The 16,652-nt window shown below is 44.9% G+C and overlaps 1 protein-coding gene and 1 long non-coding RNA gene across 3 annotated transcripts in view; one reads left to right on the top strand and one right to left on the bottom strand.

Annotated features, from left to right (window-relative positions):
- Positions 1-7,771, bottom strand: part of LOC127467054 (uncharacterized) — a 30,062-nt gene extending 22,291 nt beyond the window's left edge. Inside the window, exons 1-2 of the long non-coding RNA XR_007902948.1 lie at positions 7,668-7,771; positions 6,915-7,014 (exon numbers count right to left, since the gene is read on the bottom strand). This is a non-coding gene — a long non-coding RNA (uncharacterized LOC127467054). The remainder of the gene's footprint in view (positions 1-6,914; positions 7,015-7,667) is intronic.
- A 558-nt stretch (positions 7,772-8,329) lies between these two features.
- LRATD2 (LRAT domain containing 2) lies at positions 8,330-15,219 on the top strand. 2 transcript variants are annotated; one of them, XM_051778543.1, is made up of 2 exons: positions 8,330-8,621; positions 9,077-15,219. In XM_051778543.1, exon 2 carries the CDS (start codon positions 9,082-9,084, stop codon positions 9,979-9,981), a length of 900 nt encoding a protein of 299 aa, XP_051634503.1. In that variant the 5' UTR covers positions 8,330-8,621; positions 9,077-9,081; the 3' UTR covers positions 9,982-15,219. The 2 variants fall into 2 exon arrangements, with proteins under 2 accessions (XP_051634503.1, XP_051634501.1); XM_051778541.1 differs by having other exon boundaries at positions 8,330-8,872.
- Positions 15,220-16,652: the final 1,433 nt, after the last annotated feature.

Genomic DNA, 16,652 nt, shown 5'->3' with positions numbered 1-16,652 from the left:
TCAAGGGTATCTTACCGCTCACACCCAAATTCACTGGTGACTCAGTCTGCTACGGGTGTGCAAAGCTGCCTCAGACTGATGTAAACTGCAGCCCACAAGCTTCCCCCAACCCTACCTCAACTCTAACGCCCCAGAGCAGATCCTTCAGCTGCCTGTTCCCTCCTTGTCTTGCTCAGCAAATCCCCCTCCCACAGGCACACTCATAATACACCTGGGGCAGATGCAGGTTCAGTCTGTGCATCCATCTGTGGTGAGAACTGTGGGAGATAAGGAATGTGACAGGAGGCTTGTGAGAGCCTTTCAACTCTCCACCCACACACTGTGAGCCAGGTTAGCCCAGGGCCCTCCCCGGTGGAGGCGGCTGTGTACAAACCCCACAGATGCTACCCCTGCAGCACTGCAGCCTCAGCAACTGAGACCAGCAAGGGGCTGAGTTCTGCTCTGCTGGATTTGGAACAGGTCCAGCAGAAAGCCCTAAACATCACCTTCACAGATGGTTTGAGGTTTTGCATCTCTGTTGCATTGGCTGGGGAAGAAAAATATTAACCTGTTTCCCAGTCTAATGAGTGAATGAGTGGATTATCTATCCAACTACTGCTCCTCTGCTTTGCCACTGATCTGCAGAGATGGTTGTACGGCCAGTCCTTCTAGTCAAATTAGCAAGCATCCAAAGAAGGAGTGAAGACAGCAGACCCCACACATTCCCTACTGTGTTACCACTTTGTGTATGGCCACATGGTCTGATCTTACCAGCCTCATATTCTGGCACAGACCACAGCAAGACACTTTGCTTAGTAATTCCTCTGTTCTTCCCCATTTAAAAGGGAAGCATGAGCACATAGTCATAGAAACACAGAACCATGTAATGGTTTGGGTTGGAAGGGACCTTAAAGATCTTCTATTTCCAACCCTCCTGCCATGGGCAGGGACATCTTCCAAATAGATCAGGCTGCTCAAAGACTAGCCCAGCCATGAACACTTGCAGGAATGGGGCAACCACAACTTCTCTGAGTAACCTGCAGTTACAACACAGATTTGCTGGAAAGAGTGATGCATTTACCTCACATTAATATTTTAATGTTTTATAAGTAGGATAGCAACTACCAAAGAAATTACTCCTTCCCTTTACTAATGGCTTCTGCTCAGGTACTGCACACCAGGAGCAATCATCAGAGGTTTCTCCACTGGATGCAGCAGTTCCACCCTTTCCTGGTTGCATAAGAAAGGACATGCTCTGCTACCAAGGCAGCGAGGAGTCCAGTGACGTGCTAAAAGACACATCACAGGAGGAGCTTCTAGGGGAGATGCTCAGCATGAGACAGATGAGAGATGCAAGGGACTAGTAGTCTTCATGCTGGAAAGATGCATGTGCTATATCTCCTTCCTTGTTAAGTTACATCTGAAATATAGTTGCTATTTTCTGGTAAAAAAACCCGGACTGCGTTTTAATTAAGCTTTTCCTGCTGCTCAAGTCAGTTTGATAGTAATTCCTAAGAATCCCGGCCCCTACTGACATGTGAATTACTTCATTTTCATTTGCTGAAATGCACCAATTAAAAACTCACAGTAGAAGAGCTTCTGAGATACAGTTTGGACGTCTCAGTCAAAAACTCTATGGCTTTGGCAATCTCAGCAATTTATTTTGCCACAGATCACATTTAGTCACAAATTACAGTGTTGAAAGTAGATAACAGAGCCATAAGCTTTCAGTCATAGAAAAAACAGAATTTGCTCTCTGATGTGGGCTTCTCTCTGATCTGCAGTTTGCCTCAGTTTCACTTCTTGAATATATGGTGAGCCATGCTACACTATATGGAATACCAAAGCTCATATGTTTAGAAGCACAGAAATGTCAATTTCTTGTTGATATCATCAAAGATTTATAGGCTAAATGCAGATAAAACCTTCCTGACAACAGAGGTTCATTATAGCTCTTATGTTTCATCAAATATGAATCTCAAGTTTCAGAAATACCAACATTCTCATGGTATTTGTCAACATTTTGAGTTGCATCAATTTTCTGGTTCTGGAAAGTCCTGATATTTCTCCTGGACACACAAGCAGAACCACCAAGGAGTGCCAGCTTATATCCCACATAAGCCCAAACACGTCACAAACTCATGCTTCTGCTTTCAGAAGGTGTGGTCCAACAGAGGTATTAGCATGGTATGGCTCTAACACAACAGAAACCAATCACTTCCTGGGCAGACATGAAGAAAACTTCGTTGTGAGCATGTCTTAGAAACAAAACTTTCAGATCATTCTGGTGGGTCTATCTGAATGACTCCTGATGAAGATAACTGCATGACCATGAAACATCTGAATCTTCATTAGAGAGGTCCTCAAAGCACTCTCATCCCTTTCCTGCACCTGAATCTAAGAGCCGTTGTCATTCTTTTCTTTTTTTCCAGATTGATTGAATGGGTATTTAATGAGCCCATACAAAGCTGAACGGCTTCAGTGGGACAGAGAGAGCAGAGACTTGCTGAAAAAGAGTCTACAGTCTGGTGGCTTTCAGTACTCTCCTGTGAGATATCGGTTCAAGTTCCTTTGGTGAGATGAGAGACTTCAACCTTGGTCTTTCATACCTCAAGAAAGCAATCTGAAATATTAATGCTTTTTGTCAAGTGACGTGGCACCATTTCCTCTTGTGTGTGAAAACCCAACCTCATTAAAGCACTTAACCTTGGGAAAGTATTAGGCTGTGTAACGTGACTGAAAGGAAGAACTATATTCCAGCAGCTGTCAGGACTCTCTGTGCTACTCCCCACCAAATACCTCAGGCATGCCAGCTTTGATAAATCTCATTTTAGGTGGTATTCCTGGCTTTATGAGAATTTGGTGTCCAACTCAGGGACGCAGCTTCCACTGGAGAACAGAGAGGTAACAGAAGAAATGCTGCAATTCTGAATCAAAATATCCTTGGTGGACTTAGCTATGGCTGTCACGGAAGGACACCATCCATCAAGGGAATCTCAGATCACACACCTCCCCCAGCTAAGAGCATGATAAATTTCTAAAGAACTCCATGGAAGAACTTCCATGGACTTCACTAGGAAGTGGTTTATTTCTTCCGTGCCCCTAATTCCACCGTGATGTTTAAGCACTCCTGTTCACTAGCTCCATGATGTAGAGTGCTTACATGACAAATGGAGCATAGTTTATCTCAATTCTCATAAAACTCTGCTGAAAAAAGAAATGGAAGCTATTAAATAATTCAAGGGTGTCATAGCCATCAGCTGGCTGCATATCTGTGAAACACAATGTGCCTACAGAACATGACACTAAATCCTGTCTTACTCAGAAGTGCTGCTAAGAAAAAATATAAACATACAACAAGAAGACTTTTTTCTTCTCATACTGGGGGTCTTTTATTAACAATAACAATGGGAACACAGCATTTCACACCCAAGTAAGGATGAATTGTGATTTCAAATCAATATCACCTTTTTAATTTCTGGATGTAAGATATGTTTAAGGTTAAAGATGAGATACAATTGGAGCAAAAAGGTGATACAGCACTGGGGCAACAAAATAACTGTAACATCTAATTCTCAAAATTAGAGAGCTTTAAGTTTAAAGCAACCACAGCTAGCACTACAAAGGTCCCTGAATCATATCAGCTACATAAACTAATAAAAGTCACCCGCTCCATAGACATTCCACAATCTCTAAGCCAAGAGGTGCAGTCCCCTCTGTATACATCAATGGACTATGAATTGGATATTGCCCCCACTTTGGGAGAAACTCTTAAGTCCATACAGCAGGTGAAAACTGGCAAGGCAGCTGGAGTTGATAGAATTCCACCTGAAGTCTGGAAACATGGGGGCCTTGCACTCCATGCTAAATTTCACAAGTTTGTGGTGCACTGTTGGGAACTAGGTGAACTACCATCAGACCTTCGTGATGCAGTCATCATCACTTTGTGTAAGAAGAAAGAAGTTAAATCAGACTGTTCAAACTACAGGGGTATTACTCTGCTCTCCATTGCTGGCAAAATCCTGGCAGAAGGAATTCTACCTGAAAGCCAATGTGGTTTCAGAGCCAACAGGAGTACCACAGACATGATATTTGTTCTCAGACAACTGCAAGAGAAGTGTAGGGAACAGAACAAAGGTCTCTATGTAACCTTTGTTGACCTCACCAAGGCTTTCGATACTGTGAGCAGAAAAGGTCTGTGGCAGATTTTGAAACGTTTAGGATGTCCCCCCAAGTTCCTTAAAATGATCATCTCACTTCATGAGGATAAGCACGGCCAAGTCAGATATGGCAATGCACTTTCTGAGCCCTTTCTAATAACCAATGGTGTGACACAAGGTTGCGTTCTCGCACCAACTCTATTCACAATCTTTTCAGCATGATGCTCCAAAGGGTCATGGCAGACCTCGATGATCAGGACGGTATCTACATTCGATACTATACTGATGGAAGCCTTTTCAACCTAAGGCGACTGAAGGTCCACACCAAGACCTTAAACCATCTTGTCCGGGAGCTGCTTTATGCTGATGACGCCGCCCTTGTCGCCCACACAGAAGCAGCTCTGCAGCATTTAACATCCTGCTTTGCAGACACTGCTGAGCTCTTTGGGCTGGAAGTCAGTTTAAAGAAGATAGAAGTTCTCTATCAACCTGCACCTCAGGAAGTCCCCCATCACCCCCACATCACCATTGGCAAATCAGAGCTCAAATCAGTCCAACAGTTTAATTACCTTGGTAGTCTCATCTCCTCGGATGGTAAGATTGACGAAGAGATAGACAACAGGTTATCAAAGGCATATAGTGCTTTCGGAAAGCTTCATAAAAGAGTTTGGTGAAATAAACACTTGAAGAAAAGTACCAAGATCAGTGTTTACAAAGCCATGGTGCTGTCTACTCTCTTATATGGTTCCGAATCATGGGTCATCTACCGTCACCACCTGCGTCTCCTAGAACGCTTCCATCAACGCTGCCTCTGTACAATCCTAAACATCCACTGGTCAGATTATGTGACCAATACATCTGTTCTTGAACAAGCAGCAGTCACAAGTATTGAGGCCATGCTGCTGAGAACACAGCTGTGTTGGGCAGGACATGTCTCCAGGATGAAGGACCACCGCCTCCCTAAGATCCTGCTTTATGGTGAACTTGCCACCGGATGCTGCATGAGAGGAGCCCTGAAGAGAAGATACAAGGACTCCCTGAAACAACATCTCAGACTTGGCCATATTGATCATCATAACTGGTCTACTCTGGCCTCCAATACGGAGGTCTGGAGACACACCACCTATAACGCTGCTGCTTCTTTTGAGAAAGCACGCAGGATCACTCTTGAGGAGAAAAGACAACGCAGAAAGAATTGTGCCTTGCAGAATATTCCACCTAAGGAGTCCTTCTGCTGTGCCTTTTGCAATCAGACTTGTCTATCTCATATTGGCCTTTTTAGCCACCAGCGTGCTTGTAACAAATGTGGGTAGAGCCCTTCCCAAATCTTCTTTTGCGAAGCCTAGCCATGAAAAAATATAACCAAGCAGCTTTGGGTTCCCAGAGAGCCCTGCAGCATGGTGTTTTTTTCCTTAAAAGAGGCTATAAAAGTTTCAGACATATTAAATATCATATGAGTCACATTGCAACACACTAGGATGGTATTTTTATGTTGTGAACTTGTAGATGTATGTTGCTGCACTCAACAATAGACTGAGAGCACACGTATGTGAAACGCAGCTCTGGAAGCATTGGAAGGCTGTGTGGAGCTGAGAGAGCCAGTTCTCATTCACCCCTGCTTCTTGCAATCTTTGTGGGACTCAGATGGGGAGTTGCCTGAAGTGAACCAGCCCCACAACCACAACTGCATTTTTTCTGGGGTGGAGTTTTCTCTCCAAAAGAGAATTTACAAAGAACAAATACTTGGGCAATCTGGATGAGGAAGTGACTGGAACCTAGGAGTGACCCCAGGGAGGTATTGTATTTAAAAATGTGGGCATCCCTATTGACTTTAGTAAAGTGTTCAAGCACAGTTGTAAGTGTGGTACCTATGGTGTTGCCTCTGTGACATGTATGCAAAGCTGAATGTATCAAAATTGGGCAACAGCCAGTAGCTGAGCAAGGAGTCACCTAACCAAGAAGTCTCCTTGCAAGGTCAGAGGTGTGCCTTCAACTCTGCCCTGCTGCAGTTTGGGATCCCAGCTCAGGAACCGTTCCTGCCCCCACTCCATATCCAAAGGCTTCGTTATCTTTAGCAGATAAGCACCAAGTCTTTTTTTTTTTTTCTCCCCAAAAGCTATACAAGAGGTCAATATCCTCTCTAAAAGCATAGTCACATGCCACTGTCACAGCCCCTCTGCCTGCAGAATTTAGCTGCTTTGATGCTTAGAGGTTAAGCATGCAGAAGTTTTAAGCATCATAATTTTAGGCACTAGTCCAGGTGATATATAGGCACTGTAAATTCTTCATGGATTTTCCACCCTTCAGGTGCAGTAATCCATTATGGATGTGGTTTATGACACAAAAATACTCGCCAATGGTTTCTGATCTTAGAAAGCAGAGACTGAACAGAGAATGTGGATTCCAAGGAGTAGTCACGGAAAGGTAACTGAAGGAGATCAGAGATTAAAGCAGCTGACAAGGTGCAGAAAATTAAGCACTGAGGTGAGTTAAAGCAGAGAAGAAAAAAAAAGAAAAAACACGATAGCTGCAAATACGTGTGGCTGTGCATGCACAGGAGTGACTGCCTGGACCATACTGAGTTTCTACTCATGCAACAGATTCAAAAGGAAAGTTGGCCTTGAACATAGGGCTGCCAAACCATTTTAGTCAAGAAATGTAACTGCTTCAAAGATAGTAAGGTGTGGTGCTGAGACACAACTTCCAATACAAATGGGAAAACATCAAAAAATACTTCTGTGTTCAGTCTAGCTCCTCCTTTTAGGATATTCTTACCTTCACACATGTACATCCTTAATTACTGAGGCAGTTTCACAATGCTCTGACTATGAAGCAGGGCCCTCTTTTGTCCAACAGCAGCTCTGGAGGACAGGAACTGCAGGGTGAAACAGGTAGTGCCTAAAAATCACATCTACATTCAACACATTTTGGACATTTGCTCATCTAGCCTCGGTCCAACCTTGCAGCTGGAATGCATCTGGTTTGGGTGGATGCAAGAGGAACATGAAACTACACCAGGATGCAAACTGAAGCGCATGTGTATTGGGGGTGGGGTTTTGGGAGATTCATTTCAAAAATGCTCCCATGGACATAGTCACCAGGTGAATCCAAAACAAAAAAAAGTCCTGATCTGACTGTCTGTCACTGCTGCAATTGCTTGCAATGCCCCACCATCCCAAGCAGAGCGCAGTGCTCACCTCCCCAGCCCCAGAGGCAGCAATTCTCCCCACCCCAAAGGGCAGGTATATATTTGAAACGACAGAGATGTAGAATCTGATGGAAATGGAATTCTTTGAGTGTGCAGGTAGTGCCTAGGGCCACGGAAATACTGTAGTTGTTCCTTCATTCACCACTGTTTAGTGGATCCTCAAAACAGCAGCGTTGCAGTGGGGTTTATAAATTACGAGACAACAGACAAAGTGAATACATAAGACAAAATTAAAGACCTTACTGCTACCTCCCATAAATTATCTCTGTAGTATTTTAACAGCATAAATTTACGTGTATGTTAAAAATACACAAACCTACCTCGTAGACTAACTAGGCATTAATGAAAAAGCGGAATATTGGTTTGTGTTCTCCAAAACATAAAGAAAGAAAAATATCCCCATCAGTTCTGATAATGCCTTTCCAGGGGAGAGGGAATCATATTCTTCTATATTGAAAAAGAGAGCGATCTTTCGGAGTCGGAAAGAAAATAAATTAATAAAACTAATTACACCCTCCGCGCGCGGAGGAATCGAAGGCGCTAAGTCAGCCCAGGAGAGCTGAGCGCTTTGGTTCTGTTCGCTTCACAACTCCGCTGTCGCTGTGCGCGGCCCCAGGGAGGCACCTCCCGGCGCTCCCGCGGGGGCTGCGCGGAGCGGCCGCTTCCCCCGCAGGACAGCGCGGTGGTTCCCACCGAGGCTCAGCATCGCCTCCCGGTGCCGTCCCGGGCAAACTCCGACTCCCGGTGACTCCCCCCGAACACACTGGCGGGCTGGGCTGCTCATGGCACCGCTCCCTTAAAGGGGCCGCGCGTGTGCGAGTTCGGTGTGAGCGCGTTGCACACCCGCTGCCGCTGCCCGGAGCCGCGCAGAGCTGCGCCCGGAGCCCCGCGCCCGCCCCCCGCCCGCCAGCGGCCTCGGCGAGGAGCAAAGCACTTGGCATGTAGGAGCGAAGAGAGAGAAAAGGTGCGGGGCGGAGGGAGGAGAAGGAGGGGGGAGGAAAAAAAAAAGAAAAAAAAAGAGCTGCCTCTTTAAATGCTGGGGGCTGAGTGCTTGCCGGGGCGTCCGCAGCGGATCCAGCCTCCCTCCCTCCCCTCGGCCGTGCCTCTCCGGAGCTCATGCCCAGCCGCGGAGCCGGCGGCGCTCGGGCGCTGCCGCTGCGCGGGGAGCGGGGACCGCGCCGGGCCGGGGCCATGATCGCGATCCAGCCGAGCCGCCGCCCCGCCGCCCGCTCGCCCTAGAGCCGCTCCCGGCGCCGCGCAGCCGGGCCCGCCGGGTAAGTTCGCGGCCGCCCGGAGCCGGGAGAGGGCGGGGGGAGGCGCCCCTGGCCGGCGGCCCGGCCCGGCTCACCTGGGCAGGTGCGCACCTCGGCCGTCCCCAGCTCGGACCTCCCGGCCTCCCCGGCGCTCGCAGTCCCCCTCTAACAGGTGGCTCGGTGCCTGCCCCGCTCCCCGGCGGCTCCTGCGCCTCTCTCCTCCTCGCTGCCGCCTAACAGGTGGTGGTGCCGCCGCGCCTTCCTCCGTGCAGGTAGGGAAGTGCCGTGTCCCGTTCCCCCTCCCCCCCGGCCCCGAGGGACTCTCGCAGCCCCGGCGGCTCTGGCAGGGACTGTGCTGAGCGGGGAGAGCCGGGGTGCCGGCCGAGGGGGGAGCCGCGCTTATGCCCCCGCTACTCCTCTGGGAGCCGCTCACCCCGCGCTGCCTTCATAGCCCCGCCGTGTGTCTGTCTTTGCAGCGGGCATGGGGAACCAGGTGGAGAAGCTGACCCATCTCAACTACAAGGAAGTTCCCACGGCCGACCCGACAGGTATGGACAGAGATGAAGGGCCTAGGATCGGGGTCTCTTATATTTTTTCGAACGACGATGATGAGCTGGAGCAGCAGCAGGATTCAGTGCATGACCTGGGGGGTGAGCACCCTGCCCTGCAGCCCTACGATCCCCAGCTGCACGAGGTGGAGTGCTCAGTGTATTACCGGGATGAGTGTATTTACCAGAAGAGCTTTTCAGAGGAGGACATGCAGCCAGAGGAGGGTGATGAAGGAGGTGGGGGGCATCTGAGCACCTACACCCCGGAGAACCTGCTGAATAGGTGCAAGCCAGGTGACCTGGTGGAGTTTGTGTGCCAAGCGCAGTATCCGCACTGGGTGGTCTATGTCGGGGATTTTCAAGTTGTGCACCTACATCGGCTGGAGGTGGTGAACAGCTTCCTCACCGACGCCAGCCAGGGCAGACGGGGCCGCATTGCCAACCAGCTGTACCGCTACAAACCCCTCAGCCCAGCCGTGGTGGTGCGCAATGCCCTGGAGCAGGTGGGTTGCAAGGATCGGGACTTGAGCTGGAGAAACTCTGAGTGTTTTGCTGCCTGGTGCCGGTACGGCAAGCGAGAGTTTAAAATCGGCGGGGAGCTGCGCATAGGCAAGCAGCCCTACCGATTGCAGATCCGGCTGGGTGACAAGCGCAGTCACACGCTGGAATTTCAGAGCCTGGAGGATCTGATTATGGAGAAGAGGAGAAATGACCAGATCGGTAGGGCTGCTGTGATCCAGGAGCTCTCCAGCCACCTGCAAGCTGCAGAGGAGGAGGAAGAGGAGGAGGAAGACCGTCATCATCATCCAGGTGCTCAGACTGCTGTGGAATAGCAGCCTCAGCACCACCATACTGCTTAGCCTGGGTGATGGGGATTAAAACTGAAGGCTTCGAAATTGAGCTGTTATAAGCCCTTTGGGCTGCTTCGGTGCAGCTTCATTCCAATCACATGTGAAAGGAAGGGGGAAAGCTGATTAAGTGTCTGTGCTTTAGTGCTTAACTCCTTCAGTGCTCGATGATAAAACCCCTGACTTATTTGTAGAGGATAAAACTCAGGGCAATTCTACCCCTCTCCTCTCCCACTTCTTTCCCTTCCTCTCCGCTGTGTTCACACATAGCCTTTTCCTCAACCATCTGCTAGTAGGCTTGACCCTACAAGATGCTAAATGCCTTTGACGTCTACTTATCAGCAGAAGTTAATAGTATTTAATACTATTAAGAAGGAGCCAACAATTTTCAGGACATGACCATGTAGTTTTAAGCATGAGGATATTGTTTTCCCTTCTCTGCTACTGTTTCTTTTCAGCCGTGGCTTCTGTTGGTATTACAACAAGCTTGCTTGCTTGCCTGGAGCAAGATTTTGTGGATTAGTAGCCAGTCTCCCAGAAGGTGTAAGGCAGGAAGCTCCATTAATTTTGAAGAAATGGGTTTGGTGTGCCTGGTGCCTTCCTAGGTTATAGGAACTTGCAGGTGGGCAGGGGGACCTTTTCCTTTGCTATCGGTATGTGGCTTTGGGGACAGAAAGATGTTTTTATTGGTGATAGATCCTACGGGATGAGAAACTTTGCCACCCCAGTTAAGGAGTCTGCACACTGGTGTGTGCTGCAACTCTTACAGACTGAACTGTGCCAGTGCTCATTACAGGCTGCCTGGCTTCTCCTAAAGCAAATGGCAGAGCTCCTGATTATGCCTGTGGTACAGATCGAGGCAGTAGAAACAGGTTGCTTGTGTGTAAGAGTGTCTTGAGTAAGCTGTCCCTCGAGAGGGTGACCTCTTGGCTGGGTGCTCCTGACTGTGAGCATGTCACAGGTTCTACATCACCATAAACACAGCTGTGATGGAAAGTGATGGAAGGGAGCACATACTGGAAGATATCACAGGCAGGGGGTTTTGGGTGTTCCTTTTTTTCTTTCCTTACTGCAAAGAAGTTTTCTCTTCATTAAAAATTTCATGTTTTCTTTTTTGCTAATTTTTATGGTATGCAGCTGAGCTATAGCATTAGAGAAAAGGAAAGGACATGCCTCCAAAATTGTGCAAGTCCTTTGGGAGGGGGAGTGCAATGCCACTTACCCTGAATGCTCCCTGAACTTGTTTTCAGCTGTTGAACTGCTCTCCCACACAGGCAGTACTGTCAGATCTTTGTCCTGGGATCTGGATTGTATGAGCAAGCAGTAATTTGGAGACAGTCTCTAAAGCAAAATTCCTTCCCCTTAAAGCACAAGTTGATGATGTGAACTTGAAGGTAAGCTCGAGTTCATTTAAATAATGGAAGCTAACAGTGTGATGTAAACTTGAAGCATAGTTAATACAGTCTTCCTCGCAGTTGTTTACAGTTATACCACAAATAGCAAAGTACTCTGTGTCCTTTCCACCCCTGAGAAGGGAGCAAAGTTTGTCATTTAAGAATAGGTAGATACCAGCTTTTGATTAGTTATGTCTATAAAAAGCAACTTTGCCAATGTGAGCCAAGTAGATTGTGGTGTCATGTTTTCTGTCTAAAAGACACAAACTAGAAAAAAGCTGTGAGAGACTACTTCATCCTCACTTCAGAGGAAAAATAATTTTCAGGGTTATGCAAATACATCATATACTGTTCCATTAATGACTCGCATGCCCTCACTTTGGCCTGTAAAACACCCAAATCCAAAGGATAGTTTAACACCAAGCTTCCTTAAAATGCTATAGCTCAGGTGCCTACACTAAGTGTTGTTTTTTTTCACCAATATGCAATTGAGTTATACTCAGGTTACTGTGGTTGTCAAACAGATGTGCAACCTTGATTTGATAGCTTAAAAACTACCCATATCTAACTGTGGTAGGGTTAATATGTGGATATCTGCACACAGGTTTTATACAACTACTAGTAACTACTGAAAGCTGAAATGATCACTGAAATAGTCTGAAAAGGAGTGAAGGAGAGTCTCTCTGTTGTACTACTGACTGACATGAGACAACAGATTATCTAGACCATGAACAAATGTCTGGCTGTGGTTTCTTTCATACTGAAACCTTGTACATAACAAAGTTTGTTTCACTGTGTAATATAGCTATGTAAAATAATATTTTCTTACAGATATTTTTGAAATTTTAAAAAAACCCTTCATAACCTTGCATTTTGAAAGTAAGTTGTTATGCACATTATTTTCCAGTCCTCTGAATGAGTTTATTTTTCATTTGTGATCTAAAGTATATTCTAGGTCATAAAGTATAGAAACTGCTATAAATGTCAAATATTATGTATCTACAGGGTACTAAATAGTAAACTAGTTGTGAAAATATTTTTCCCTTGTGTCTGAAACATCAGAACTATGACACTTAACTATTTCTCTCCTTCTGAGATATCCTGCGTAATCTGGCTATGTTTTCAATTCTTTATTTCCACTTTTTTGTTTTAATAAGAACAGGACCAAATCTGCTTGGGAATGGAGAGCAAAGCTTCTTTGACCAACTGAAATCTTGTCTTGTGCTGATCTTGGTGCTTTTCTGTACTGGTCACGCCTTTAGGGATAAATTCCCTCACAGGCACAGGGCCTTAGCAAAGAATTCCAGAGCTTGAATTGCTTTGTTAGAACAGAGAGTGAAGGGAGAGCTTGCCTCATAGCAAAGCAGAGTCTGGCACGAATTCTGCTGTGTTATAAAACCCATATGCTCCTCTGATACCTGGGATACAGGTGTTTGATATTTAAAACATAGATATCTGGAATTTTTAAATTTCTCTACAAACTGTGTTTGGGGACTTACTGTCTCCTGGCATTCCCTTATGTTTAAAAGTAGAAGAGGAAGGGAAGGTTGGCACTTTTTAAATTTTGTCTGGAAGAGGGCTACCTCCACATAGGCATTTCTTATTCCAGTAGATAAAGATGCAGCTGTTGAATCTTTAACAGGCAGTTCCTTTTTCCCTACCTGTTGATTAGCCAGTGTTATTTAATAGGTGCTACTAAACACCGCTGCACACATTCCTAAGCAGTCTGGTTTTAAAGCCATGGACCTCTAATGAGCTGGATGTGAGAACAGGAATTGTGCTAGCACATCACAACTGCTTGGTTTCTTGTCTTTGCTGTACTTTGCTCAGTTACTGTCTGCAGATTCAGCTGGGAATTCTGGAGCTTTAGAGAAAAAGACATCCCAGAAAAACTGACTCTTTTGTGTATGTGTTTACTTCAGGATTCTTGTGTAGATCACAAAAGAGGGGGAAAGAATGGATAAAAGTACTGTTCACTGCAGCTGCTGCTTTAACATAAAGGAATGCAGGTGTGATCCTTCTGCAGAACGTGCGGTTCAGCAAAGGTCCTAAGCCTTTACTGAAGTTTAAAGTTTTGACTAGACCCTACTTTCAACCACTTGAGAATCAGTAAGACTATTCACATGCTTTAAGTGTATATTTACATTTCTTAGTGAATGAGGGTCTGGAATTTCAATCTGAGGTCTCTAGTGGGAGCATGGAGGATCTGAGGTTGCATAATCAATAGGGGAGAACAAGCAGTGCAGTGAAAACTGTTCCTCAGAGGGCCTCTTGTCCAAACAAAGGTCATGGAATCCAGCCCAAACTTTGGCCTCAGTTTCCCCTGGAATTCCAGGGGCTGCACTGATTTGGTGAGAGGTGTGTTACACAGCAGTTGTAAGCTAAGCTGATGATCTGCTGCAGACTGCTCTCTGGTATCTTTGTCTTGTCATGCTTGAACTTTCCCTTGCGTTTTTAACATTTAAAGTTAATATAATTTGTTTTAAGAGCCCTTTGATTGTGCAAACACTTAATCATCTATATGAATTTACTCATGTGGGCATACCTACTGCTGTGATTATCAGTATGCACATGTGAAGGCTGGCAAGGCTGAGCCCCAGATGTGTAAATGTAGCTACAGCTAGGAAATGTAGATGAGCAGTCTTATTTCCCTGGAGTATTGGTGTGTTTCATGCAAATAATGTCTTGGAAAAGCCTTTGTAGTAAAACCTCCAATTATCCCTTGATCGAGTAATTTTTAAAACACAATTTAGACATTCACCTTCCATGGCAGTGAACAAGGACATAAACTGAAGACTATTTTGTTATCCCTGATTCTGTGTGAATGCAAAATATTGATTACAGCAACTCTCTAGATCTCATCTGGCCAATATAGTAGGCAATTGTAGGGTAGGCAGGGAAAATTCCCAAAAGCTAATTCAAAAACTGTATTCTCGTACTTGGAAAAGTACTTTCTTCAGACTGAAGGACCCTAGACTATGGAAGCAAACTTAAAGAGTTTGCCTAGGGTTTCATTTATACAAAGCAATTTAAAGTTTTGTTCATTTGAATTTATTATTCCACTCAGTACTAAAGTAGGTAATATTATGTGATGAATCTGTTTCAGATTTTGAATGTAATGGTGGTTTTCTGTTTCTCTTCTCCTTTGGCTAAGCGTTACCAAAGGTCTGTCCTTGGGTATGTGAAGTGTGTTGTTGAATGGTTTCCCACCTGTGCTTTTCTGGCAATTAACAAAACCAACTGTAAAGCTAACAGCCATGTAGGAACAAATATTTTTTACAGCAAAATTTAAATTTTGTATGACAGATCAGAGACTAGTAACTAAGTAGAGGTAGGAAATACATTGTTTCCAACAGCAGTTTCTATTTGTAAGAAATCTACTGTTAATTGAATATGTGTTGACTACTCTTATAAATCAGTGTGAAGTGATAAGGCCAGGAGAATTTTATCATGGGCTTAGACTTTCAGTTTAGACTTTTTTAAACTGTGAATGGGAAGAAATCAGGGTGATTTCAAACACCAGTGGTTTAGATGGTTCCTTTGGATTAATATTGAATTAGAAACTTTCTTTAAATGCACACTTGGAATTCCTGATATTGTAACACTTCATGAAATCATCCACAATAACAAGTGTAATCACAAATATGATTTTTTCCACCGTGAGCATTTTCTGTAAGCTGTCTTCTGTCAGTAAATGTTGAATTGTTAGTGCAAATATCTTCTTTTCCTGAGAAAGAAGTACACATCATTGATTGTACCATTTCCTTCAAAATGAAGGGCATTGCATAGTAACTCAAAAGAAATAAAAGATTTATAGTATCTTTTACAATCTTTCTTTCTTTTCTTTGTTTTTTTTGAATGGCATGTTTTTCTCCACCTTTTTGGAAAACTCATAATTTCTCATGATGGATGCATCAAACACAGAACAATCAATATTTTCACTACCTTCACATGTTAGATGAAAATCTAACTCTTTGGTTGTGTTCTTGCTACAAAGAGAGAGGAAGAATAATCTCTATACAAGGCCAGACCATGAGATGCTTAATAGGTGATAGCTGTATTAAATCCAGTGAGGATCTGGCCCATAATTAAATTTTTAAGTGGAAAATTAATTCAGCAGCAGATCATATAGTATTAGCTGGCACCCAGGCTTGTCTTGTCTGCCAGCAACTGCTTAAGGAACAGATGTAGTGTCTGCTAGAGGGAGAAATGAGAGAACATCAGAACTCAAGGGGAGTTTTGGGGAAAATCTGTAAAACCGTTCAGTTTGTGTGATTTGTCTCGTGGCAGATCAATGGATGGTGTGGGATCTGTGTTCCACCCATACCAGATGTAGAGATGTTTCTTACTCAAGGTGACAAGTCCATGTAAGATGTTACATCCGTAGTGTAACCATTCTTAATTCATCAAAGCCTTCCGCTATGTGCATATTAACAATGGCAAAAACAGTGACAGAACCAACAAACTGTACTTCTCCCTGAGATCCTGACCAGAAAGGGCTATTTGAATCTTGCACAAAAACAGAGTCAGCTTAAGTAAGAATTCTTTGAGTGAAACAATCCTGAGGAAATCTAGTTGTAACAAGATGAGACTTCTGATGAAAGTATGGGTGGAGATCTTCGCTCTTCTGTGGTTTGCAGCTGTTCTTGACAGCTGTCTCTTAGGTGTGACAGTGTGAGATAAATTTTTTATTGGAGACAGCAGCTTTTAAGGCTCAGGGTTGCAGGTGTGACTCTACCACAACATCAGATTTGTAGCTCTGGCATGGACTTGGGTGACTTTGAACAAGATGTATGAGGCACCCAGCTGTGCTCAATGTGACTGTGAGAGCACCTGAATTTTCAGATGTGTGATGTTAGATTTGAAAACATGAAGAACCAAAAATGTGAGCTGGGTGACTGAATGATTACTTGAAAATCTCTGCTCAGCTGTCACCTGGCACTTGAGGCCGCTGAACTCTGAAGCTTGATTTGTATGTGTGTTTAGTTAATTAGCATATTGTTTTTGTAATCTTGAGGTTCTGGGCCTTTTTCTCACCCTGAAGTTTCTCCAAGTGCATAAAGTAAAGCAGCCCATGAGTTCTTTCACAGCCTGTGCCCACAGGGAGGGATATTCAGCAAGTAGGATCCTGGCTCACATCCCAGTGGCTGCTTCCAGAACGTATGTGACATTAGATACCAAAAAGGAGCATCTTGAAAAGGACATTTTCACTGCCCTTGTATTTCAGAGCACACCTGAGCTAGAAATAGGATAGTGTAAAAT

Source organism: Manacus candei, unplaced genomic scaffold (genome assembly GCF_025592945.1).
Source record: "Manacus candei isolate 608988 ecotype Guabito, Panama unplaced genomic scaffold, ASM2559294v1 h1tg000013l, whole genome shotgun sequence".
NCBI lineage: Eukaryota > Metazoa > Chordata > Aves > Passeriformes > Pipridae > Manacus > Manacus candei.
Note: the sequence above shows the minus strand (reverse complement) of the source record. Positions and strands in the feature narration are given on the sequence as shown.

Excerpts from the sequence above, each read along its gene's own strand:
- LRATD2 (XM_051778543.1), top strand. The coding sequence starts at position 9,082 with ATGGGGAACCAGGTGGAGAAGCTGACCCATCTCAACTACAAGGAAGTT.